Source organism: Haplochromis burtoni, unplaced genomic scaffold (assembly GCF_018398535.1).
Source record: "Haplochromis burtoni strain Fernald_Lab_line unplaced genomic scaffold, NCSU_Asbu1 Contig_80, whole genome shotgun sequence".
Lineage (NCBI taxonomy): Eukaryota > Metazoa > Chordata > Actinopteri > Cichliformes > Cichlidae > Haplochromis > Haplochromis burtoni.
Window position 1 is genome coordinate 2,136,178 of NW_024582441.1, and position 9,566 is coordinate 2,145,743.

The 9,566-nt window shown below is 40.7% G+C and overlaps 1 protein-coding gene across 3 annotated transcripts in view; it reads left to right on the forward strand.

Annotated features, from left to right (window-relative positions):
- znf574 (zinc finger protein 574) overlaps positions 1 to 9,566 on the forward strand; it is a 24,424-nt gene extending 14,858 nt beyond the window's left edge. For all 3 annotated transcript variants that reach the window (XM_005925141.2, XM_005925143.3, XM_005925142.1), the window contains exons 7-10: positions 1,495 to 1,589; positions 6,531 to 6,679; positions 6,935 to 7,222; positions 8,606 to 9,566. In XM_005925141.2, coding sequence (XP_005925203.1) covers positions 1,495 to 1,589; positions 6,531 to 6,679; positions 6,935 to 7,222; positions 8,606 to 9,205 — 1,132 coding nt within the window. In that variant the 3' untranslated portion in view covers positions 9,206 to 9,566. The remainder of the gene's footprint in view (positions 1 to 1,494; positions 1,590 to 6,530; positions 6,680 to 6,934; positions 7,223 to 8,605) is intronic.

Genomic DNA, 9,566 nt, shown 5'->3' on the forward strand with positions numbered 1-9,566 from the left:
ATCTAGTGTGCTAAGTACTATTGTCACTATTTCTTCCTCATTAAACCCAAAGACTTCACCAAAATGTAATCATTTTAAGTCTTTTAATTATCTTGATGTTACGTAAAACACTGAAATGGTTACTGTTACAATATCTAGGAGGAAAAAATCGACATAATTGTAGGAGATTAATAAATTAAATTATTTTGGTGAACAGGAACATGTGGAAAATGTGGAGGGGCAGAAAAGGCTCATCTCATTGTCTTGATGACATCCTCGAGTTCACTGGTTTCTGTGAAAAACTCTTTAAAACCTGAACGATCTCATTTTGAAACGGTGTTAACTCAAGGTTCTTTACTACCTTTATCCTGAGCTTTAAACTGCAACGCACACTCTTTATTAGGACACACAATACTAAGACCTTGAGTTAAGATTGTGGGTTAGTTGTTTTTTTTTTTTAAATGAATTACATTTTTTCATATTCCCAAGTTCAGAAATAAACCTTTACACATAAAAAGATGAAGGTATCAAACTTCTCCTGAAGCTTCCAGCAAGAAAGAGTATTTCCAAAGTGGTAGAGAGGAGAGTACGGACGTCTTAGATGTTTACGGAATCTGCAGCATACAAATGTGTCTCATTTGCATGTAAAATGATTCAACATTGAGCTCATTTTCTGCTGATTGAAATATTGATGAATCAACAGGGTTTAAATTAGGTGTCAGTGTACATCTAATTTAAACCCTGATACTTTACGTGTGACGTGACCCCTGCTCATCAAAGAACATCTGTCTTGGAGGGGGCGACCCTGACGGGGATTTTAATCCTTCTATCTGGCTCGAGGTCAACTGTCCCTGAAATATTGAATTCTCTTGTCATTTAACAGGGAACAGAAAGACTCTGGCCTTGGATGGTCTTTGCGCATAACCTCTAGCTTCCAATTTTACTTTGAATTAGTCATGTGGTGGATTAATACAGATATTTGTTTGTATGTAATATTTAGCAAAGTTGTGGAAACTGAAACATCATCCCTGCTTGTTCTGATTACGAGAAGCTGCACGCACAGCAAAGAAGTGTTTTTTTTGTTTTCTCCTTGTAAAAACAGGCCTGATGCAGGAGTAGGTGAATACATCCTAGCAGTTCTCTCCTCCCCTAAGGCTATACTCAGTGTAACGTTATGCAGAGGATAAATATAGTCTTTCATGTCTAACCCTGACGCCTCCCAGTTTACTGCTGTTCTTTTATCTCCGGTTGTTTGTACACTACGCCGGTACCCCTCATTTGACCTGACGTACAGCTAAGTACATACGAGGTGGCAGATTAAGACCAAAACATGACTTTAATCACACACTTTTATGTGTCTCTGAATTAGGACTGCTTAAGTATTTATATTGGGAGCTATAATTGTTATATATGTATGTTATATATGTTTATGTCCTTGGCCTATTATTTAAATGTTTTTGGCTCTATTTGAATGTAGCATTAAAAAAATCTGTTAATACTTCTGTGTTTGAACAGATTGTTGCACACCAGCCACCCCTTCCCTTGCGGCGAATGTGGAGAGGCCTTCAAACGTAGGAAAGACCTGGACCTGCACTCCCTCATACATCAGGGTAAGAGTTCAAGACTTGGACTTGTATTTTATATTTTTATAGTTAGCAAGCAGTAGCCTGATTTTCTTTGATATTGATTTTGGTGTCCATTATTCTGACCTTATTCTTTGCCCGAGTTCTTGCACTGCGTCATGTGTTAATCTTACTTCCATCAAAGAGGAAGAGAAAAAGTTTTTTGTTTGTTTTTTTTAAATCAGCAAGCATTGATTCAATGAGAACTGAAGAAGCTAATGAAAAACAAAACTGCCATTCGTTTATTCATTACAACACGTTTTACCTGAAAACTTTCTGGACTACAAGATAGCTGTAATAAATCATGGATTTTTCTGGAGAGGAGAACAAGTGAGTCTGTTTTATTATTGTTTAGTTATTTACTAATAGCTAGCAAGCTAATGCCAGAAGGGCTTCTCCTGGGTCTTAAGATAAATGCCTCCTTGAACAGAATAAATTGTAGTGATAGTTAAAGCTTTTGCGTTATATAATTACTATCAGCATCTTTTAGACACACCAGATATCGATATTGGTAGTAATGCTAATACACAGCTTTTATGCCAATTTGGCAAATGATATGCTTCTGTACACATTTTGAGCATTGTGTAAGAACGATAATCAAATGTCTGTTTTGGAGATTTGGAAGCCAAATTTAAAGATGCACAAGATGATGATAGTGGTCACACTTTACTGCTTAATGCCCCTGAGGTCCACCACACAGGACACTTTGTATCATCTTATTACTGTGTGACCTCTATCCAGCTTTCACTTGTTGGCTCAGTCTTTAGCCTTCGTATAGTTTTATCATGTTCAGCAGCTTTTTATGACCCTATAGCTCAAGCTCAACTTGCTCCAGGAATTTAATATGTATATATTGTATTTTTTTGAATAGGTGAAAACAGAATAGTAGCATAGCAGATGTTAGGGAGAAGGTGCTATGTCCCATTGTTTACTAAGGACACAATAGTTGAAACTCACCCAGTGTTTCAAAGATTACTGTCCTGTCAAAAAAAGGATAATTGACTTGTCGGAAATCAGTCTGCAGAAGCCCTGAAAGGCTCTACTCCAGAGGAGAATATTATAGTCATTACTACGGTCAGAACACAGTTAACTGTGTAGTTGTCATTGCACCTTGTAGCTTGATAGCATTCATCTCGGAAACACCTGAAAATACTTTCCGAGGCGCTGCCAGTCAATCATACTCCCGACAGGGAGAAAATACTGAGAACCTGTGCTGTTCTGTGTAACCTAAGAGAAGATGTCATTCACAAAGAAGCAGAATGAGACGCTGAAATGTCCTCTACCAATGCATAGCTTTAAAACTAACATTATATTAAAATAAAATCAATGAAATCCCTTTATATGAGATTCTGACAAAATATTTCCAATAAGTGGGTAGAGCCAAACCCGCTGGGCATCTTTAGTTAAAGGAAAGGGACACAGCACTGCCACCTTCTGGTATGATTTAACTAATTGTATATCTTTATTCTTACTCTGACCATGAGTTAATGTTTGCCAATGTGTGTAAATAAATAGAATTAATCATTTTCATGTGATTATTTTATAACAATTTGAGAAATGGGTCATTTTAAATAAATAATTTCTTTTACAATCCCCTAATATTAGGAAAACAAAAGCCATCTCACACCATTTATTGTACTATTACAAATGTTTTAAGTCTGGTTGGCATGTTTACAGTTTACAAATTTTTCTGGGTTTAGTTGTGACATAATTTAAACCCCTCTCGTTTCTGCCCACGGGCGGCTCATCAATAACACGTCAAAAGATATTGCATCAAAAGTACTCGTCATAGGGCATATTGATAAGAAACTGTTGAGCATGACTTTGAAGCAAAAATTTGTCAGTTTGGAACATGCCAAGCTGAATGTGTTAGTTGCTCATAATGACGCAATGATATTCTGGACAGTTTGCTCTGTTCATCCTCTGACACATCATGCGTGTGTCGTCAGCGTCTTGAGCAGCTGGTACCGGCAGACCACTACCATGGCAACATTATGGGCTGCATTTGAGATGATATATGTGGGTGATATTTGTGCTTCAGGTCAACGTTACACACTTTTGTTCGGTTCACTGCTCATTTGGACGAGACTGTTCCTTTGTCCTTTTTGGCGAGACTCACCTGCACTTGAGTGCTTGTGGTCAGACTTCAGTTCACTATCATACTGACTAAAGGGGAAAGAAATGCTATGCCTATAAGAAGAAGACGAACAAAGTACAACACTTGGTTTTCCCAACATGCAGTTGGGCATGGTGAAGATCGAGAGGATGACTATGGGTATGCTACTGCAAACAGGTCTTTGCATATTTCATCATCAGAGGTCATCTGTCTTAAAAGTGTGATAGGTTGCTTTGGTCAGGATACTCAGGGACATGATGTCCCTCTTGGTGTCACGGAGCCTCCTACACTACAGGTATTACAAAGTGATTGAGGATATGTGTGTGATTTTTGCATGTCACTGGTTGCTGTTGGATGTGAATGTTTATTGTTGACATCTACGTTAGCTAGCAACAAACTGGATAAATGCATACACTTCTGTCTGAACTGGAGATAAAAAAAAAAAAGTGGCAGGGCACCATAAGGTGAACACAGTGTCCCATATCCTTACTTTATTTCCAAAGTTTTACTATTTATCATTGAAGGGGTTTTAAATTGTGGTGGAGATGCCGAGAACCCAGCTGTTTACATATCTTGTTGTAATAGAAAAACTAGAGATGATTTTCTGAATGATTGTAGAATGATGCAGATTCAGCCAAAAATGGCTCTAACCATTTGCTTGTTGTTAATTTACAAAAATATGCCTATGGTATATGCGTTCTTCAGTGCATTAGGTCAATGACTTTCTATTGATTAGCGTGCCATGTGGAGTGGAGGAGCAAGGTGGAGGCAAATGAATTGGGTCAACATGTTGACACTTCATCTTAATCAGGGGGTGTTGGCACACCAACCTCATTAGTTACGCTTGATAAGTCAGCGTGCGGCAGAGGTCAGAGGTACAGGGCTCCTCTGAGAAAAATGTTTGGAGAGATTGATCTATTGATCCATCCACGGCCATAGGCTGAGATTGCCCTTGTTAAAAGTTTAATTAGACGTTTTCGATAGGGAGCAGAGTGGATCTCCCCCACTGGGACAGACTGTACAGATGGTTAGCAAATTGCAAGTTATTGGCATGACGTCCTATGGACTTAATGATGAACCATCAGTGTCAGCAGTTTCCCAACCAGATTTTTGAAAGCTATCCAGGGAGCGAGGAAGTTTGGTTTACTTTGGTTGTGATGAATCAGTTAGATGATGAATGATCTAATTGACACAATTTTGCAGTTTTATAATGTTGTATAGCTCAAATAGGTAACAAGTTAATCACGGAAATTAATAACTGATTAACCAATAAATAATAACAGCTTTTATATATTAAACAAGAAATGAAATGCTCATTAAAAGTATGTTTGACTGTGCGACCAGTTGACTTGATCTGTAAATGTTGTTCCAGTCACTAGTCTGCAACAGCAATACTAGTTGGTTAAACATATGAATTTTTTTTTTTTTATCATTTTCATCTTAGGTGTTATGCAGCTAGCTGGAGCTGCAGCTCTGGGAGATGGCAACACCCCATTGTGTGATGGGAAGTTGTAAATACGCGACGAGTACAGTTCTGCTGTACCTTTTGCAGTTTTATGTTGGCTGTTTCAAAATGAAAGGCAATCTGGCATATGACAACTCAACCACATTCTGCACACCTGAATAAAAAAGGCTGGTGGCGGTGCTAATGTCAGCCACACTTGGGAAATTAATGTGACGTGACTCTGTGTGCAGCAAGTGTGAATATGTGCCACAAATTGGCACACATTTGGGCATCATTTAAAATACTATTTGGTTATCAAATAATGGGATTAAAGGTTTCAAATAGCTCTTGGATACATGCAGTATTTGTGCAGGCAGCATTTGACCTCATCCATTAGATTGCTCCCTTTTGACTGTTATCTGAGTGTGTTTTAATAGACTTGACTAGACAATTAATTTCATTTACATTTCTTCTCTCACTCAATCAGCTAGTGCATTAGTCGCTGGAAACATCCCTAATGAAAAGTTCTCAGAGCCCAAGATAAACTAATCAAATTGCTTATGTAACACTCCAAAAGCAAATAATTTTTAATATATGGTGATGTAAATGTAAAAAATGTTGAAATGCACTCTGATAATTTTTTGAATTTCTATTCACAGGCATGATTGTGATACCTTACGTAGCTTTTCTACAAGTCTGATTACTATACTGATATCAACCATTCCCCTGAAGCGTAACGTTTCTATACTTGGCTTTAAAGTCTTCAGGATCATTTTTATCTTGTAGTAGCATAACATTAAACAGTCAGTGACCCATTGACTTGATGAATGCACTAAAAGTTAATAAACTGTTCTTCAAAATGATATTGATAAAGTAACTCTGTTTGATGGGGATCGGTTACATCTGGCCAGTACTCAATATGTTTAATGAGATCCACCTTGATGTCATCCTGGTGATGCAAAGAGCAGCAGCTTGTCACAGCTGAGCTCAATAAATGTTAGTCGCTTTTGTTGTCTTTGTGAATCATTATAAAAAGGGCCGCTGGTCATTTTTTAATAGGTGAGCTAAATGACGGGTTGTTTTTGGACTCTTTGCAACAACTCATGTTTTGCATCTTTTGGCACCGATTTGCCAATTTGAATCATAAACGGTAAACAGAGGCCACATTATTTGTTGACTCTGGCTGCGGCGGATTGTTTGGCCACTGTTGCCGATTCTGTATGTACCACCTGTCACTGCGCGATTGCTGGCCCAACATCAGGCAGTCGGCAAGCTCAAACCAGCCATCAGATTTCAGCACGGCCATTAGCGTGTAGTATGACGAGAAATTATGACCATCTGTCTAAAATCCGACACTGTTCCATTACAGACAAGCAGCCAGCGACATGCCCTCACTGCTCATCCCAGTTTATCAACCAATCAGTGCTGGAAATCCATCTCCAGCGTTGTCCTACTACCGAAGAGGAGAAGAATACCGGTCGTGGGAGGGGCCAGGGCCGAGGACGCTGCACTGGACAGGTTGGAGACATAAAGAAATTTTTTAAAGAGAGGATGTGAGCCAGAGTGTGATTTGTTTTTTCCAATCGAATAGCTGACGGGGTTAGTGAGGGAGTGGCGATGTGTCTCACGGTCCACATTTGGAGTTGGATTGTGACATCGTGCTTTAAATAAGTAGACAAAAATTTAGATAATGACGACACCGTTTCTGTCATTTCATTCTGGTTTGTCTCCCTCTCGTCTCCTTTCCCTTCCTTTTCTTTATTCCTCCCTCAGATTGAGTGTGACCTTTGTGGACACCGTTGCATGACCCAAGAGGGCCTCGACCTTCATCGTTTATCCCACACAGGCCAGACACCTCTCAAATGCCCAGTGAGGCCATGCCGCCGCCGATTTATCTCTAACAGTGCCCTGGAGGAGCATGTGCTGGCGCATTTTCAAGGAACGCTCAGCAAGTCCAAAAACCGACCCCGCTTCCGTTGTCAGATTTGCCACAAGGAATTTGCCTATAATTCCACCTTCAACGTTCATATGAGGACACACACTGATGAGAGGCCCTTTGAGGTAAGAAGCACCGTGGCGTGTGCTTGTGTAAAGGTAGTTTCTTTCAGTCTTAAGAATCCTATTTCTCTCTCTTTATACAAGGTCTTGAAATCTTTTAAACACCTGTATTTCAAAATGAAACTGAGAGCTGCCTCATCCCCATCCACGGTCACACCCGCTCATAGCTGCGGCCATCTCTCTGGTTCCGGACCATGGCCATTTGTGCAGAGTGTGTCCTGCGGGTGTTTTCTCCCTCTCTGTGTACCTGTGATTAATGGCAGGGCTGAGTTAGGGCCTGTCAGCTTCCCTCTGTGCCTGTTACTATTCTGGGATTCTCTCCCTCTCTCTCTGCTGCTCTGGTGACGAGGCAGGACATCAACTATAGACCCACCCAAGCCCATCTCAGCTTTAGAAATTGATTTAATATTTGTGGCTTCGCTTTGAGCCATGATCTATCAGGCAGGCTAAGGACTGCGGTTCAAGGAGCACCGGTTCTCAAACACAGAGGCAGTTATGGGGATACATTTTAATTTATATCAAATATACCTTGTGTTCCTGGAGGAACATATGTGTTTGCTCAGTTTATAAAGAGCAAACTTCACAGGAAAAGTAATTATATTAGAGTGTATTTCACAGAGATACTGAAACTGCAGATCTGTCAATAGGGATTGCAATTTCAATCTGAGTGTCCCCAGTGGGAATCAAAGCAGAGCTCAATACTGTTACTCCTCTGTAGTGCTTCAGGTTTAATCATCTATCTACTTTTATTTCATTGTCTGCGCTCATTTGGGAGTGAACAGAACAAATGTTGGTGTTGCAGGAATGATGCCGTTGAACTGTTGATTACTAAAATGATTATTTAGAAAAGTCAAGCTCTTAGATCACTGCTAATATTTTTTCTGTTGTGTAACTCTGTGTAATTTATTACACTCCCCTTACACGCAGAGCTGCAGGGTTTAGTCAAATCGATTATTTCAGCGACAGAATGTTCATCATTAGCCTGTGACGAAGCTGAAAATGACAAATGTTCTCTGGCTTCTGCTTCTTATTTGCTGGTTTTTCAGCTTTTGTCAGGTAAAACACGATATTTGAAGACGTATTTCCTTCATTTCTTTTTTCATCTGGTGTGTGGATGTCTTATTGACCAAACAATTAATTGCTTGTGTGGGACTGATGATGATGATATCTTTTTATTGCTCTGTATTTGTCCTTCCCCCTCTGTCTTCCCTATCCCATTTTCTTTCTGCTCTTTCTGTGTCTCAGCCAGGAGTGCTGCATCTGCAGAAAAATGTAAAGAGAGGTTTTAGGAATTAATTGCAGTTGAGTTTGTGTGCTGCCAGAGTTGTGAACTTAACTTTCTCGCCTCTCTCTCACCTTTTCCCCTCTTCTCTGTTCTTCCACCAGTGCGCCACATGTGGTAAGCGCTTCCGCCAGCTGCCCCATCTGCAGGATCACGAGCGCATCCACAGCGGCGTGCGGCCTTTCTGCTGCTGGATTTGCGGCAAGAGTTTCAGCGTCGCCGCTCGTCTCACCGAGCACGCCCGCACCCACAGCGGCGAGAAGCCTTACCCTTGCCCTCACTGTCCCGCTGCCTTTCGGTCTCGTTCCAACCTGGATAAACACATCCGACTTCACGGGGACCTGCCTCCGGAAACAGCGGAGCAGGTGGTTAATGCAGCTGAAGCTGCTCAGGTCCAGAAGGTGCTGGAGGGAGCCAAAGCACTGTCATCTTTGGCCACCATAGAAGAGGTCGAATCTGGCTCTGTGCAGACCATTTACGTGCTGCAGGGAGCTGAAGGGGCTACCGAGACCGTAATGATCCCATCCGATCAACTCAGCAGTTTAGAGGGAGCGTCGCAGGTTGTCATTCTGCCCTCCTCTGTACTGGGAACTCAGGCCATCACTGTTCCCACCATCACAATGGACGGCAGTGAAATCACCATGGTGGAGACGAGCCAGTCACCACAGCATACCATTGAGTTCATTATGGAGGAGACTGTTTGAAGGTAGCTTAGGAAATCGTGGACAACAAGGACATGAAAAACACTGAATGATTAATCGCTAATATAGACTGCTGGTGATCTAAATATTTTGACAGACGAAGCCAATACCCTGTACGTTTATTGTCTGGCAGATTTCCAAGAGAGTTTAAGCAAAACTCCCCACCTGTTTAATAAGTTTTCTTGAGCAGACAAGTGAATTTATGACATAGAGGAGACATTGAGCGGAACACTCACACGCTAAATTAGCTTTTCAGACTAATAGAACTGATTGTGTGCATTTACTGCCCCTGTTTATTAGGGGACGACGTGGTTGCCTATGAAGTGTTCTCTGCTTTCTTTATAATAAAACGTTTGAGCATTCA